Genomic DNA, 17,851 nt, shown 5'->3' on the forward strand with positions numbered 1-17,851 from the left:
TTTCAAATTCATGCTTGTTTTTGTTTTTGGATAAGACCTACCCTGCCTCTAACTGTAACACAAAATATTTTGTGCTAATGGTTGCCAACTTTTTTAAAAAAATATATGGAGTCTAAGAAATTTAAATCCAATAAAGGGAGCTAATCTCACTTTTAATAGAAGTAAGGCGTTTTTATTCGCCCTATCTCAAACAAAGAAAATTAAGTTTATAAAGGACCCAAGCTATGTCACTTAGCCTAACTGCAGGTCTACATTAACACACATTACATGTCAACTATTTAATAACCAATGTGCCCTTTTAACCCATATCAGGCACATCAGAAAAGCAACAACATGGTTAACATTACTTAATAGAAAATGTAAACTTTTTAAAATCTTGCTTTGGGTTGAAAATCATTTTCCTATATTACTTACAATAGGCCTATATTGTTTTGTTAATATGTAGGTTAAAAATCTTGTTTTCCCACCAACATTGGCTTCATTACATTTATATTTTTCTTCCAATGCTGTAGTAAGAGTGGGGTCCAGAAAATGTGGCATGGGATCAACTTAAGGCTCGAGCAGCCAGTCAAACCCGCTCCACTCCACTGCTGAAGAAAGAGTTTGTTTCTACTGGTTCATTTACCATGAAGACTTTGCTGTCGGAGGCAACAGGAAGAGTGCATGCTGTGTGTGTAGAACCAGTTAGTCCCCCATCGTGTAGTTTGAAAACCTGATTCAAAAATAAAACTTCAAGTCCACTGCTCTCAGCTAGCAACTTCCAGCAATTGTTCATCTGGAGACCTGCCCTGTCTTCTTTGCAGATAGGTGAATGCAAGAAGAATGTTCTGTTTCTTCCGGATTTCAACTCTTTCCTATGTATTGGTGAAATACAATCACTCTCTTTTAATGTTTAAGTCTACATTATATCTATTTTCAAATTCTGTAATTCATACTCCATAAGCCTACATGTCTTGTAGCTTTTTTTTTTCTTGAGACTATTGAAGAGTCTTTCTACACCTTTCGGCCTGTGTGAACATACAGTCTTATTAAAGGCAAGAAGCCAAAAGCATTTTTTTTTACATTACTTTGTAGTTTCCTTCAGTGATTTCATGAAAGAAACTTTGTTGTACTGAAAGCAGTGTTCTATCACTGAAAACTTTGAATTCCTCAGCCATGACTATTTGGTCTCAAAAATTCAAGATACTACAGACTATGCTCTTTTCTTTCATGTAGTATGTGCCATCTCTTCATGTTTCAGCTGTGGCGTGAGCGTTTGAGTGAGAAAAAACACCTCCACTTAAGATGTCATCCGGAGCAGGGCTGCTGTCCAGTCCTGACGTGGGCGGAAAGGTGAGGGCAGGATGTTCTTATTTACAGCGCTGCTACTGTGACCTACACGAGCAGTGTAATTGTTGTGGTGATAAAAGAAAACAGTCTGCCGCACATCCACACACTGCAGGGTACTGCACAAGATTATTTACACTGATACAAAAAGCAGAGTATCCTGTTTCTGTGTTAAAATTAAATCCTGCAAATATTTATCCAAGACACATGGGCCAAGAGATTGGATCAGATATCACAATGATTGTTTACATTTTATTCTCTTTTTTTCCTCTAAAATCAAGCTCAGATTTGTGACCTTTAACCTCAGTTACACAGCAGACTGATTTTATCAAAGGCTTTGTACGCAAAGGTCATTAAAATGATCTGCTTTTTAATTCAATTCAAATTTTGTGTAGGCAACAAATAATCTTACCATAAATAAATAAGAAAAGTGATACAGTGAAATGAATTAATCAGACAAACAGGTAAATAAACTTTAGCAAATAACCTTGAGCTCTATTGCGTCTTTCATGTTCAGTAGACCTATAATCCGTGTACCATATACCCATCATGCGTCATACATGTCTATTGTCATTATTTCACATGAAATGGTCCCTTTTCAGTAGTCCAAAGACTGAAGATTGTCCCCCTAAAAGAAAAAGTGACGTAAAGCGTCCTTCCCCCTTGTCTCCATAAAAACGTGCCTCACGCGTGGAGGAGGCGAAAGGGAGGAGAGGTTGTCCAAGGCGCGCATTTAAGACAGGAGCTGATTGATCTGGCTGTTGTGGGCTTTATACCATACATCAGTTAGTTTCTTAAAGAAACCCCGTCCGTCCTCTACATTGATCTTTACATTGGCTTTTGTTTCATCAAACTTTTGTTGTTTTTGGAGAGCACCTGCCCCGAGGATACATCCGTCTCCTCACTGCGGGATCGGGAGTTGGACTGCGCAGGAGAGCTTCACGCGTCATGGGAAACGCGAGAAGCTCTGTGGCTTTTTGCATACACACCTGAGGGGTTTCTGGATTATCATCACGTTTTGGCTTAGAAAAAATAAAACTTTGTCATCTTTTGTCTTTAAAAAGACACTTTTTTTTCTGTCAGACAGCGGGAATTAAAAGCCTCATAAACGGGCTCGGTTACTTTGCTTCTTTGGATTTCGGTGAAGAGTTGGCATGATGGTCACATACGACTGTTTCAAATCGCTCGTTGTCATCTTCTGCTGTTATTCCCTCATAAACGGTAAGAAATCATTCATACTAACACAGATCTAACAGAGAATTTTATGCATTTAAGATGAAAGACTGTTTTCATCGCAATGTTTATTAGATTCGCCTGAGTGATTGACTTAACTTGATGCATATTAATTTAACAGGCTCCGTTTAAAAGTAGTCTGAAAATAGTTTTTAATTACCTTTTATTGATATTGTTTAATTGAGCTGTTCTATAAATGAATTGTATTGTTGATGTAAATTTAACTTTGATCTTAAAGTTTTTATTGTGCATTTATATCACTTATTTATTTATGGATGTTTTTTCAGATAATTATGTGTCAACAGTTTAGTCAATGGACCTGCAATGTCCAAATCAACCGCGAGAGGTAGTCTTGGCTCCTTACAATTTGCTGAGTATTAACAAGTTAATAGCATGTGTTGACTGACAGGTAATATGGAAATATTTAAGTGTTCATTTGAGGCAGCTTTTGTAGGTGGCAGCTTCAATTAGTTGGTTTGGATTTGTTTTTAAAGATATTTCAGTGGAAAATTGGTCATTTCTGTGACTTGTGAAAACGGTTTATTCCAGTTAAGAGGCTGCTAGCAGGAGCCAACATCTGTGAAGTCAATGCTTGATTCTAAATAAGCTTCATTGTCTCACTGTCTCCATACAAAAGCCAGAAAAAATATCAAATGTGGATGTTCCTCCACCTTGTGCCACTGAGATACACAGTGATTCTTTCCCACAAAATCCAAATAAACAGCCTGTCCAAACAATAGAAATACTGAATAACCCCTCCTCCACACACATACACACACACACACACACACACACACACACACACACACACGCACAACAATCACTCATATGCAGCCAATGAGACTTTGTTGACAATGTTTTTAAGTAGATTTCCTTCACTGTCCACACGCAAAGCGTGGGAAAGACACAGGGAGGAAGCGGACGTTGGGGCAAGAGGCAGCCTGGAATTGTTCTGGCCAGCAAAGGTCACGGAAATGTGACACACTACCTGTGCAAAGATTTCTTTTGGAGCTCCTTGTGCTTGTTCTGAGCTATGTCAAACTCCACAAGACAATGGCAGGGAGGAAAGGAGGGTATTGTTTCTGCATTACTGCTGACTGCTAGAGCTATTAGTTATTGATGGTGCTGCATAAGGTTCTTACTAAGGCTGAGGTGTGTGAAAGGTAGCTGAGCTGAACGGAAACACTGAATTCATGCCTAGTCACTAAAATTAAGATTCACTTAGCATCCTGTGGCTGATGGTGCGACATCTTTAAGGCTTTGATGTTTCAATGGGGAAATGTTTTCAGTGTTCTGGTCTTTAATCTGTTATTATATTAGAGATTAAAAGTTAAAAAAAAGGTGGCTTCGCTAAAGTCTGACCTATTTGGTGATTTGGTTATATTTCACTTATATCTTCTTTTACAAAAATAAGCGCAGGTCAAGCTTGCTGAAAAATGACCCATTGACACTGTTAAATGACACATAGTAGCTCAGACTGGCACTCAATAGATCTGTTTCAGCATTAGAGACTTCTGTATCTCATGCTTGCAATACTACTGTATATTCAAAGAAATGTGTTTGCACATCTAAAAGATGTTGTGCTGTATCCAGGTAGTTCACTTAAATCTGTTCTTGTGTTTCTCAGGTAAATTTGTCCAAGAATGAAATGTTTTATGAATGCAGGTTTACAGTGTTTAAATCCTTCTGCTTTGAAGGAACAGGCTAATTCCTGGAAATAAACAAGTTAAGCAAGTGATTACAGGAAGATGTAATGAATGACAGAAGAAATTATCTTGAACCATGAAGAGACGCCTGTAATTTGTCTTCAAATTCCTTTATTTCTGACCAAAACATATCTTCTCTACACTCTGCAATTATTGTTGAACGCTCATTTTTTTTTCTACTGTAAAGACGCTTTTTTAACACTATAATTTTGGCTGAGTGATTTAATGTTTTGTTTAATTTGTTTTGGAGTTATTTGGTCTTTCCTGCTGGGACACTTGAGTGGAGTGTAAAAAAGGAGTGATGAGAGGTCAACCAAGTGCTTTGGGGGCTCATTGCTCAGCCACAGTACGTACTGGGTCCATGCAGGCAGCACAGGGAAAACACATGTACACACACAAATCAACACACATATACTCTCAGCAGGATTGAGAGACTTAGCAGTGTAGCAGGAAAAAAAATCATCTTCTTACAAATGGATATTTAACTTAACAAATTGCTCTGTGTAACTCTTCTTATAGGATGATTGCAGCATCTGGTCCATACTAGGAATATCCATCCTGAGCCAGCAATATATTTTCTTTGAGTCCTGCATGGGATTTCAATTTCAAGGAGCTTCTGTTTGCCTACTCGTCTTAATCATACATTATGGAACAGGAATCCTCAGGGCTTGCAATTTTGGACTCTCAAGCTAGAGATTCCTGTTTGTTGGCTCTATGCAGCTTTATATAACCTCGAATGGCCACCCATCATGGCCAGATGTTCCTTTTATTTTACTTTTTTTTAAGAGAAGTCTGGGGCATATTGCTTCCAAATCTCCAATGGCTAATATACGGCTAATAAAAAAAGGCACTCTCCCTAACTGTTGTCTTAACCTTGCTGTTGGCAAAGTAGAGAAGTTCCATGAGGGCTGTGTATGAGTAATACTCCAGGATTCACTGGCCACATAAGAAATGGTTAAATACATCTTATTGTAGAAGGTTGTCCTGTCCCAAGTCATATCCCGGTGTCAGAGCATTGAATCTTTTGGGAATTTGTTCTTGTTGAAAAGCATCTTCCAAAAAAATATGTTTCAAAAACATTTGAAACTGTAGCAGTACTTAGACAGGAATGATGCAAAAAGATCAACTCTTTATTTTTGCTAAACTTTGCTTTTCATTTAAGTTATATATTGCTAGGAGCTGTGGCAAATAATAAATTTGAATGAAAAATTGAGAGGTAATTCAAAAACTAGTTCAAACTGTGTTGGAGTGTTTTTGAGCAATGCACTGTGTTTAGACTATCAACAGTGCAGACAGATTTTGTGACCCCTCTATTCTACCTCAGTAGATTGACAGCCCTGTTACCATGGCTTTCATAAAAGCAAATTGTGTCCCTGTAATTTTTGGCAAACAGTTGTTCAAGCTCAACAAGGGATAGCCATGCTGCATTGTTACTTTGACTTGAAAGGACCAAAAAAGACCTCCTGTCCTTGAAATTCATGAAAGACTTGTGAATTTATGACGGCACAGGGAGCTCAAGGGGATTGAGTTTTCTCTCCACAAAAGAGAAGTGAATTTCCGTACATTATTTCTCTGCACTTAAGGGTTGTGCCCAGTCGTTACCAGTTTACATTAGGGATAGTGCAGTCATGACAGTGGCTTTATTACACAACATCAACTTGAGCCACTAACATGCTGTGTGGTTGGTGACATTCTGCTGATAATGAGGACAGTCAACCATCAGCTTTATGAAGTTGTTAGATTAAAGAATCAAAACAGATGGCTGTAGTCAAGAATTATTAAATAGTATTGCCAATAAAAAGTATTATGACAACAGTAGCCTCTAAAAAACCCTAAATAAAACAATTCTGACAACAACTTCAGTTGCATTGATGCACGTTCGCAAGTTATTGAAAAGAGTCTTTTGACTGATGTTCCCATGTCTCATTTAATTCTCTCATTCATTTTTCTCCACAAACATTTTTGAATGGCGTAGCGTAGATGCCTGTAATCTGATGTCTTTCTTCCTGACCTGCAACAGATGCTTCGCGTTTAATACTCTCACTCAGTTACTTCTCTCTATTATTGATAGCTGTGAAAAAGAACATAAAAAGGTGATCAAACCTGGCCTTATATCCATTCTGATTGTGGAGCTATGGCACTGGCATCCTCAGTTGACTAAGTAACTGAACCAGAAGTCACTCAGCCTCTTTCGTTCTCTCTCCAGGACTCTTTTTCATGCCTGTCCTCATCCTAATGGATGTTAATGAGAACCAGCTTCAGGGCTCTTTGAACCGACACAATAAGCACAATTTCTGACATTTTTCAGGCGCTCTGCTGCAGGAATGCATCACACAGCTGTGGTAGGGGGCGAGGGGTGTCTTGGCACTTGCTTAGGTCAGCGTTGGGCAGGCACTTGGGCAGGCAGGAATAAATAGACAATAAGATGTGCTTTTTCTCTTTTTGTGGGCCAATGGGCGTCTGATCAATCTGTCTTAAAATGTGTTACCTGGAAGAAGAGGGGAAAAATGTCAAATTTTAAGGGACAAATTGCTTGCCAGTGCAATTCAAGGTCAGGGTGGTGTTAGTTACTGTTATGGGTGTTTTGTGCACAAGCAGACGTCAACATTGGTATAAATGTTGATGATCTTGAATCAGATGATAATGATAGTTTAAACATGTAAACATGTATTGTCAGTGAAAGTTGTATTTTTTTATTTTTTTTTGTTCTTGGACCAAAAGCAGATTAATTTGCAAATGCACAAGATAGAGAAACATTTAAAAGAATCAAAGACAAATAAGTTAAAATGATATTTAAATTCATGCATACATTTCAGAGGCCCATTTGCTGCAATAAAATTGTTCTTTTCCATGCATCTTTTGTGCACACTGTATGTCCAATTGGTGTAGGCAGACAACTTAAAAGAGTGTTCTTTTACATGTAACCCATCTAGCAAACGATTCACAGTACATTGGGTAATGGTACCCATTGCCATGGCACTTTTAAGCATGTGTTTTTTTGCAACTGAAAACATCAATGATGCTGCCGGTGCCAGAACAACAGAGTATGTGCCTTATTGTCATTGATCTGACAAACAGCTGAAAGCACATGTTATCACATCATTAAAGACCATACACAGCCACCTACCCATGTTTGACCTTGAACAATAAAAGAGTCATGTTCAAATGTTATGTAAGAAAGTGGATATTAAGTGCTATCACCACCACTGGCACTGTCTGTTCCTGCTGAGTTCAACAGCTGTTATCAATAATAATTTAAGAAAACAAACAAAGTAAGTATGTGTGAGTGGGATTTTTTTTTCTGTGCATGTGTTTGCATTTGTAAGTACAAGTGTTCTTGTGTGTTTATGGGGTTTGGATTTGCATGCACATTTACCCACCACGTGTTATCATGTCAGCCTGGTTGGAGACTGTTATAACTCTATTGTCCATCTTGATTCTGCTACAAATAAATGTTTCCCAGAAGACGGTCACATGTTGAGAGTTGACTTAGCTAAGTTGTTGTCTGACTACAATGACAAGTTGTTCAGAGAGCTCAGTGAAAAGAAGGAAATCACATATGGGACTGTGACAGCTCTTGGATAACAGAGAGAACCCAGTGTTTCCTATTTGATCCCTGCGAGAGGGACTTCTCAACAGATACAGCTGGCTGTACACTAAATGAGTTTTTCTTGTGATAATAGCATAATATAATAGCAATCTTGGTGTGAGGTGTATAGAGAACAAAAAAAACATTATTTGTTCTTTTTCATCTGTTTGATTCTGGCTTTGAACTTACTGGCAAAGTGGCGCGGCTGCTCAGCCATGTTGTCCCTTTCACAAGCTATTCAACTTACTGTCTTTTCGCTCATCCCAGACGACTATTATTCAATACCAAACCTGAACTAGAAACACCCCAAGTGCTTTCCTAGCAGACAATCACTTGCATCAAGGACAGGAGTATAGCAGCATAAAATGATTCTAAATCAATGAATTGTCCTGAAATGTCTTTTTTTCTAATGTGTACTATTATTTATGGTACATAGTTGTTTTAAATGCGAAGTGATCTCAATCTGCATATTTGTGTTTTTGTTCAACAGGTCATTTGGCGAAAGATCAGTCACCCAAGATTCTGCCATCTGACAAGCCCCTCGTTCTTCGTAAGGATGATTCCTTAAACCTCATATGCAGGTAAAAGAGTTGATCCAAAAGTTTGCAGATTGAACAAAAGTAACATTTAAGTCCATTGCATTGAGTCCATCTTCTAAACACAATTAAAATAGTTTACGGACAAGGTTTCTCTCTTTTTATTGGTCAGTTATCATGAGGAGAGGAGTCTGGAAATTTACTGCAACTAATAAATCAAGACTCTGGTCTCATTAGATGACAGAAGACCAAGGACCCTTGCTAGCTATAAAGAAGCTTGGAGAATCTATGGCAAGAACCAGTGGTGGTGGACCACGTCTATCAGCCTGCTGCAAATCACTTAAGGGATGGTTGGACACAAGTGTGCTGCAATAGGGTCTTGCATCATTTTGAAGGAGTTCAAGGAATGTGGAAGAACTCAATTCTATCTAATCTAATGTTTCCCTACAAGGCCATATGCTAAGACTCCCATACAGAATTGTCTTCTTTCTGTCACTGGATCAGAGCTGGAGGTTATTTGACCCAAAATTCTGCAAGACATGTTTGATGTTCCCCTGGGATCTCTTTAATGAGAGTTTTTAAATGGAAGCAGTGTGGAAAGAATGTGTTAGCTGAGCACATCATTCAAAAAAAAAAGCATGTTCCCATGTGAAAGTTCACGTCGTTGGATAAGTTGAGATTAACTCAAAATAAACTCAAAATGAACATCAAGTAGGAGACTTCCCCAGGGGAGATGCAGCGGCTGCCATCCTGAAATAAAAGCTTGTGAGGTCATTGCCAGCTGTGGCACTTTCCCTAAAAATAGATCCAAGTTATGGACACATTGCTCTGTTCACAACAGCTCAACAGTAATGTGTCTTATCCCTTGCGACAAATAATGTAAAATAAATGGTATTTAAAGTGAAAAAAGTATCCTCAGTCAACAAAAGTCAACCGAGTTGCATTATCATGGGCTCCATCCAATAATGTCCCTTTCTGTCTCCTGTCAGAGGTCACGGCCTGCTGCACTGGACTCTCGCAGATCCCAGTCGGTCGATCTCTTCAGAGGCTGTTAAGGTTGAGCAGTGTGATTCCAGACGTCACCTTCACTCACACTGCAGCAAATTGACAGTCACACACTTGAAAGCCAACGACACAGGAAGGTACAAGTGTCAATACTCCAAAGATGGTTTGGACCACATCACCTCAACTTATGTCTATGTCCAAGGTGAGCACTTTGACCACTTCGGATTTTAAGGGATTTTTTCCTGATACATTCAAAGAGATATTAGGAATAAGAAAACAGAAAATTGTGTCATTTCTTTTATATTTAAGACATTGACCATGATACACAATGTATCCTTTCCACAGCCCAAATTAAAATATTTTCCATCCTGAGTAAAAACGGATTTTTGAATTCCGTTGTTTGTCATCATTCAAGGATTTCATTGTTAGTTTTTGTGATTTAAAGATAACTATCCAATCCAATCCAATCCAACTTTATTTAATTAAGCACTTTAAAACAACCACAGCTGACCAAAGTGCTGTACAATAAAACAAAAGTTAAAAAAGGCATAATACACAGTACACAATAATTTAAAAGATATAAAAATGCTATAAAATAAGTAAAATACATAAAATAAATAAAATCATCTTACTCGGTGACAAAGGCCAGGGAGAAGAGATGGGTTTTAAGACACGATTTAAAAACAGACAGAGAAGAGGCCTGTTTAAGGGGGAGAGGAAGGTCGTTCCAAAGTTTAGGAGCCGCAACAGAAAACGCACGGTCCCCTCTGAGCTTCCGAACTAGTAAGTTATAGCTTAATAGACCTAACATGATGCTTAATGGGCAGTATGATATTTCTGGAAAGATACAAGAGCTGGTAAATATTCATGGAAGAAAAAAAATTTTGTCCGCAAAATAAAAAGTGCAGAAGAAAGGGGAAAAAAGAAATTATGCACAAAGACTACATGTATTTCTTATAAGCAGGAAGCTGACTTCAATGTGCATTCAGGCTTAAGTGCGACAAGTCTTTTTCTCAGAAGAGAGAGTTGAAGGGAGGAAGTGGTTACTTTCCTAGTATGGTTTCTCCTGGAGGTGAAAGGGTGAGCATGATTGCACAGGAAGCCCTAGTCACTGACTGTGATTTCCTGCTCCAGCTACTGTTTTCCTAAGTCTCCCTGTAAGCGAGCATGGCATCAGTTACAGTAATAGTCCCATTCAAATAAAGAATATGCCTGTCAAAATAAGAAAAAGCACATTATGAGTTTTAATTCTAAATCTGCATACGTTCAAAGGTTTCAAACGATATGTTTCTGTAAATTAGATACAGTTATAACTAAAAATGTGTCTCTAATGATGTGAAACATTTGGAGATGATGTCGGATAAACGTTAATGTTGGATTCTTAGCTCCTACATTGTTCCTTGTCTTCTATACACGGTTTGGAGTCGGACCATTGCTTTCTATTCAAAACCCTTGAACTGTTAATTAAATCATTTTACATGATTTCTTTACAAAAAAGTTGTTTTATTACACCTACACTGCTTGACTTTACACAAATCGCAGACTGTATGTGCCATCATGAATTTCCCACAGCGGCTGTGGGATGCCTGTCTGCCCGGTAAAAAAAAACACAATTTCTCCTATTGCTCTTTGTGTACTGTAATGCCTTATCAGGTCAGAATAAACTGATGAAGCCATCTGAAATTCGATCTCTTTGTGTTGGATGACATTTCCCTGATTTAATTTCACTGCGAAACACTTTTTTCCCCCCACGGAAGTACAGCTGTAAATTTGCTTCAAAACATTGTTCACCCAACAGAATTGAAATAAGGGGCCACATCTGTTCTTTCAAAGAAATTAACTGACCTGTGTTATAGAGCTTGTATTTTTTCTGTCCTACAGACGAAGAAGAACCATTTGTGGAGCCCCACTATCAGACACCTTACGTGCTGGGCATTTACAGGCATGAGACTAGCCTTGTGGTCCCCTGCAGGACTTCTTCTCCTGATACTGCTGTAGAACTGACAGGGGTAAGGTCTCACAAAAACAGTCTCTCAGAACTGCTTCTTTTTATGACTACCACTTAAATTAATGAAATCTAAATGTAATGTTGATGAACATAAAAAATGACCTTATAAGTAAACCCTATATACTATGTTACATGTCCCAAGTGAAGGAGGAAGAGTTCTATTAATACCACAGAAAGGTATCGTTATTAGTTGTCTTAAAAAAAAAAAGTGTTTCCACTGTGTTTTAAAGGGTCTCCGTTGTTCTCACACCCTCTGTGTTTTAAATCACTGTAGCACACTGAAACAGACCAGGGACACTAGCATTTCCCAGGGAAGCTCAGGGACAGCGGAGGGAGTCATCCAGTCTGCTTCCTGTAAGAACAGGAAGGTGTTCCAAGAGTGTTTTTCTCAGAATAGACCCTCCGACTAAATTTAGTCCTCCTTACTCTTACAAACATCAGGAAATGCAAAGAACAAACAGTAAACGTTGCTTCAGAAACAGGAAACGACAGGTAATTCATCATTTGGGTTGATAAACTAAAGCAAAAAGATATGTTATTTTATGTATTTTTAATTCATTTCTACCAGGGAAATCTGCAATAAACATTGTTTTATATGTAAAATACAAAGTAAAGTCATGCTTAAAGGTTTCTTGCTGTGGCTAATTTGCAACCTCTGTCCCTGACTAGAAGTTTAGGATTAAAGCAGAAGCATTAGACTTAAAGAAATACAGAAATAGTACTTATACAGGACTTTACAAACATAGTAGATTAGTCAGCGGTGAAAAGCTTGGTCAATAATGTGGTTTAAACAATTTTGTGTTGCCTTAGCAACCGCAATGCTGTGTTTTGCACATATTGGTTGCATGCTTACATGCAACACTGTCTTTGAGGACAAGCAAATATGACTCAGATAGCACTGATAGTGGTTGTGGGACCTTCCTGATATTAGTAATTCAATGGTACTTCTCCTTCCTGCTGCCTTTCCTTCCTATCCTTCCCTTGCCTCCTTCCCCAGCCCACACTTCTGGCAAGAGAACAAACAGCAGCAGGAGTACGTACATCCTCTTCAGGGTCTGAAATGTGATGTGCTCCATTGCGTGAAACTTTTCATATGTGACATTTGGAAAAAAACAACACAAAAAACAACAAGACTTTCACTCAAATTAAGGCTGTCCCCAGCTGAGCCCAGTAGAGCATGACTTACATGTTAAATGAAGTAGAGCATGTTTGGTCTGTCTGGTTCAGTGAGCTTCCGTCAACTTCTAAAGTGTCACCAACGATCCATGGGCACTGACAAACCTCTCTGTTCTTCTCCCTTTTACAGATCCCACCTTTACAACAGAAAATTGTTGAGGAAATTGTTTGGGATCCAGAGGTGGGATTCAAGATACCCTACGGCCCTTCTACTATGTTCAATCTACTCACCTGTAACACCGTGGTCAAGGGTCGTAAGCTCGAGTCCATGTACATACCGATGAGACTAAGTGAGTCAGTTGTCTGCCTATCTCTCTTTGTCTCTCTCTATCTTTCTGTCTGTCTGTGTTGACTCATCTTTTTGTGAGTATTTCAGTTATAATACCTTCAGGTGTATTGTAACTCTGATTGCTCTGTCTCTAATCTTTAATATTAACTAGATTCATACATAAGAACACTTACTGGTGTCCTGCTAATGCACTTACTCAACATTGTCCTTATTTTTGTCTCCTTTTTCAGCAAAAGTGCTCAATAATGTGAGGGTCACCGAAAAGAATGTTAGAGTGTTGGTTGGAGACACACTCACCCTAAACTGTACCGGGGAGACCACCTATAACGGAAAAATAAACTTCACTTGGGATTTTCCAAAGAAGAAAGTAAGTGAAGGATTTACTGTAGATACTGTACGACTTGTGAAAGAGACCACAGGTGTTTATGATACCTGTTTGTTTTTTTCAGGACAACAGACATTACACTGTCAAGACCAAAGGCAATCTAGCCAGGGTTATTGGGATGAGCAAAGTTTTAATCCTACCAAACGTAACAATGGAGGATAAAGGGGTGTACCGCTGCAGAGCGGAGCTTGAACCAACAATACATGACACTGCTTCAACTGAAGTCACTGTCTATGGTGAGTATGCCTCGAATGGGTTGACAGGGTTAAAACTGTAGTGTTTTTACACATGCACAAAAGTCTTGAAAATGCTGCAACATTTTCAGGGTGAACAACAATGTGAAAACTGTGTGAAGGGATGAGTCAATGTGTGAACGCAAGGGGAAATACACCACAAGCAAGAGTGCAGGGTTGGCGCTGTTATGTCACCTTTCCAGTGACATAACCATCAAGTGCTTCTTACTTCTTCTTTTTCTATTCAGTGTCCGACTGACATCACCTCAAAACTTAAAGAGAAAAAAAAAAACCCTCAGTTTTGACCCTCAAAATTGTAGTTTAACATCTTAATCATAACGTAATTTAGGTGAAACTATGATGTGATCATTTTCACATCCTTCTCCCTGCTGATCGAATTCCAATGTGTGCCATTCCTCTTTTTTTCCAGAGCATCCATTCCTCAATATCTCCTACAGACCAAAGAGACCAAGCACAATAGTTGTCGGAGAAGGTAAAAAAAAGCTTGTGTTTGATCCCAGGGTCAATGCTTTACCACCAACAGACATGACAACATGGTGAGCAACTGTTTACAATCATAATTAAGTTGTGGGTTAACCTCCTGTTCACTTCTTCTAATTAATCAATATTGTTACTTTATGCCACAAACCTTCAGGTACAAGGACGGGGTTCCTATCAAGAACAATTCCACCTGTTACAACATGTCAGGGTTTAACTTGATCATCAGAGATGTGCAGCAGAAGCATGCTGGGACTTTCACCATAAGCCTGAGCAACAAAGCGAAGGGCTTGCACAGGAATCTGACCTACACTCTGATAGTCAACGGTAAGCTCTTGCCATAAAACAGATAATGATTTGCTGATCCTGAGGAAATGAATCAGTGCCTCAGCTGTCTCAGCACTGTAGCTGCTCTTAGTACAGCTTGCTGGACGGCAGGTAGCAGCTCTAGTATGAGAGGAATTTGAGGGCTTGTTGATTCCAGGGCTGGATTGACGTAGCTGAGGCAGCTGTTGTTGATTATTGGGGCTCTTTTGAAGGGGCTTGGCGCAGTGTGTAAAGGGCCTGGGCTGTATTCTGCACGCAGACCCCAGCCGCTCCGGACGTCCCTAGACCCCAGCATTTATTTGCATCCTCACCATGTGTATATACGGTGCTGCTCGTATAAACAGTGTGTTCCCTGCAATATGTATGCAGCTCTAGGAAAAACAATGACTGCGCACACATGTCATTGGAATTACTTTTTTGATGAATGATAGCTGTTTAATCTAGAGATTCTGTTTTATATGTTTACTCTAATGAAGTCTGCATGTTATTGGAAACAGAGAAGTATAGGGCAATGATTGTAAGATACCATGGAGAGAAGAGCTATTTTAATTGTAGTCTTTACTCATAAACTTGGAATCCAACTAGAGTGCCAAAAAGTGGAAAGAATGAGACCCCCTCTTTCCTGCTTAAGCTTTTTTTATGGTCCTCGACTGTCCCGATTCAAAAGACCTTTATCTTATTGGAATTAGAAAAAAATTAAAAAATACTGACACAAATAAACAAATTGAGGAAGTTCCTGGTTTCAATTAGGGAACTATTTTAAACCTCTTTCATCAGTTGTTTTGAGCATTCACAGTGTCCCAGATTAGAAATGTGTTCTATGTGGTGATGTGTGTATGTGTGTGTAGTGGGATGAATGGTTTTAAGGTTAGCCTATCTATGTCATGGAAAGAATGGCTGAATGATGTGGGCTGCCTCCTGAGGTGCCACAAGGATCTGTGTCTGTTGTTGATTGCAGCACACATGGTTGATTCACTAACCTGAGTGTGGGCCACAGTGGGGTCGTTCTTTGACCTACAGCCCCGGGCTAGCCAATCATCCTGCCATTCTTCTCCTAAACAGTGTCCAAAGGACAACGGGTGTCAATGGCACCTTTTTTCATGGCTATCCATCATGACTGTCGGCCATCATTATAAAGACATTATGAGATTCCACAGTGGGCTACGCTGGTTTGGGGATGGTTCATCTAACCTGTTGTTCTTCTTTTTCTCCCTCCCTCTATGTGTGGTTTTGTGTATCTGTGTACTTGCATGTGCACTTCTCTTTCACAGTGAAGCCAAGCATTTTAGAGGCGGAGCTCGCCACCGTGGACGTGCAGCCCTACGTGTTTGGAAGACAGTATCAGCTAACCTGCACCGCTTTCGGGTTGCCCTTGCCAAACATCATTTGGCACTGGCAACCTTGTCCCTCAGGACCTACTGTTAAAGAGTGAGTCACTATCGCACCGCCTCCTAAGCACTGAAGCGCTTCAACCTGATTTTCTCCTTTTAATGGTCTGTTATCTTGAACAATTAAACCGTAGCAAAGAAAACGTTTTCCTGATTTGAAGCACAAATTTGATTTGTCATGATGAATACTCAACATTATCTAATACTCAATCAATTGGTGCCAACTATGCTACGATTCAGTGGTCCTGTTGTATACTGTGTGTTAGCTGGTTTAGCTGCCAGTTTATGGAAAATTAGAAGATTTGATTCTAGAGACCCTTTGCCCCTGATGTTTTTTTAATTGCAGAGCATAATGAAAAAAACCCTGCTTTGTTTGATGACACACACTCAAGTATCACCTCAAAACTATCCATATTTGAATCAGCTTAACTGTGTAGGGTCCAAAGCCTCCATTTTAGCCAGAGGATCCCACTATCAAACCAATTTACACTGCCTGAATGGAATTTGGCCGAGAATATAACACAGTAATCAAAGACATGCAGCCTTCGAGAAATGAGCCACTCTGCGATCACTGTCTGGATGAAATATTTTCCTCTCAGATTCCCAGCACTGTTAAAAAAGACATAGAGAACTGAGTGTCTGAGTGATTGTTCATGAATATTGGACTGGTAGTGAACCCACAAAACACATGAACATTCCCTGAGATCCCGCCTCCTCATTGACAGCAGGAGACCCGGGTGTCGCAGGATCAGGAAAACAATGGGCCATTACTCTCGGGTTATCAGGCCTCACCACCATTAGCAAAAACAACATTGTGGACTGTGGCCTAAGAAAGAAACGAAATTATCTTAAATGTTTAATGGTGTTTATCCAGCAGTGCTTTCACTGTTCTCTTTTTCAATTATCACAGAAACAGCATGCCAGATTTTTGATTTATAATAGCAGAATGTTAGTTGGGTAAAAGCAGCTCTTTCTGCAGGCCTAAAGATAATCAGGGCTGGCACTAGGAACAGTGGCTCGGTTGGAGCAGGCAGCTAATGAGACAGCAGAGCAGTTATAGCCTGGTTGGAAGCCAATTGTGCAAAATGTTTGTTTTATACAGCGCTGACCCTGTTAAGTACCTGTCACTGTAAATCCAACTGGTTGCCCTTCAAGATCATATCTCATCTAAATCTCTGGGTGTTTGGAGAGGATGCGAAATTTGGGTTTGCTGTAGGTAGCTTGCTATTTTGGATGTGCATTCAGGCAGATAGTGCAGGGCACAGAATTATGGGGTGTCTTTATCACCGGGTTGAGAAGCTATCAGCTGTCCCTTGTTGACCGCCAAGGTCTCAGAAACAACCTTATCTCCTCTGGCCAGAACCTGGGGGGGTTTCCTGCACAAGGGGACGCACAGCACAGCCCTTCCTGTTGCTGTTTCTGTTTCCTCCTCTGCATCTCCTATCATCAAGCGGATTGTTCTCCTCCACAGGCGGTGAAGGGTTTGAGGGGTGGGGGTCAATTCAAGGCTTTCTGTAGGTATATAACCCAGACAGGCTGGTCTACACCTGGATTTTACAATAGGATAGCATATAGCATGTCATACGTTATAACCATGGGATCTCAGCGAGATGTTATTTTGTATTTTAAAAAGGTCCACAATTACAAACAGTAATTTTATACTATTGTAGTCTTTTATACTATTGCTTAGTTCTGACAAATGCACATTTTTTATTGCTATTTTTGTTCTTTCTCTGTCCTGCAGTTGCATTGACACTGAGACATCAATCCTGGTCAAAGTAGATGACAGGGAAAACAACACACGCAATAATATTAAGGGCATAAACACCAATCCCGAAATGGTTAAAAGCAAGACAACAAGTGTTGGCAAGGTATGTGGTTTAACTTTGATTTTTGCTGTTTTTTGCTATTTCACTTTTTTTTTCTCTCATATAACTGATACAATTGAGTCCGACTTTGCTCACCATGAAATAGCACTGACCAACTCATCATTTGAGGATTTGTATTTCCAGCGATCTGCAGAACACTCAGTAGCTCGGACAGTTTCAAATAGAAATCTGTTGTGACCGAGGCTTGAAAGTGCCATTCAAACATCTGAAATCAATAAATCCTCAGAATTTTCTTCATATTGGCATAGATGCAGTACTTCTCC

General features: G+C 39.5%; 1 protein-coding gene across 1 annotated transcript in view; it reads left to right on the forward strand.

The window, feature by feature from the left end:
* The first annotated feature begins 2,003 nt into the window (after nt 1–2,003).
* kdrl (kinase insert domain receptor like) overlaps nt 2,004–17,851 on the forward strand; it is a 39,665-nt gene continuing 23,817 nt past the window's right edge. The window contains exons 1-11 of the mRNA XM_079352349.1: nt 2,004–2,547; nt 8,345–8,435; nt 9,380–9,597; nt 11,277–11,404; nt 12,710–12,869; nt 13,099–13,235; nt 13,318–13,489; nt 13,917–14,043; nt 14,142–14,311; nt 15,583–15,739; nt 17,444–17,570. Of these exons, the coding sequence (XP_079208475.1) occupies nt 2,481–2,547; nt 8,345–8,435; nt 9,380–9,597; nt 11,277–11,404; nt 12,710–12,869; nt 13,099–13,235; nt 13,318–13,489; nt 13,917–14,043; nt 14,142–14,311; nt 15,583–15,739; nt 17,444–17,570 (1,554 nt within the window). The 5' untranslated portion in view covers nt 2,004–2,480. The remainder of the gene's footprint in view (nt 2,548–8,344; nt 8,436–9,379; nt 9,598–11,276; nt 11,405–12,709; nt 12,870–13,098; nt 13,236–13,317; nt 13,490–13,916; nt 14,044–14,141; nt 14,312–15,582; nt 15,740–17,443; nt 17,571–17,851) is intronic.

Source organism: Symphodus melops (genome assembly GCF_947650265.1).
Source record: "Symphodus melops genome assembly, chromosome: 9".
NCBI classification, from domain to species: domain Eukaryota; kingdom Metazoa; phylum Chordata; class Actinopteri; order Labriformes; family Labridae; genus Symphodus; species Symphodus melops.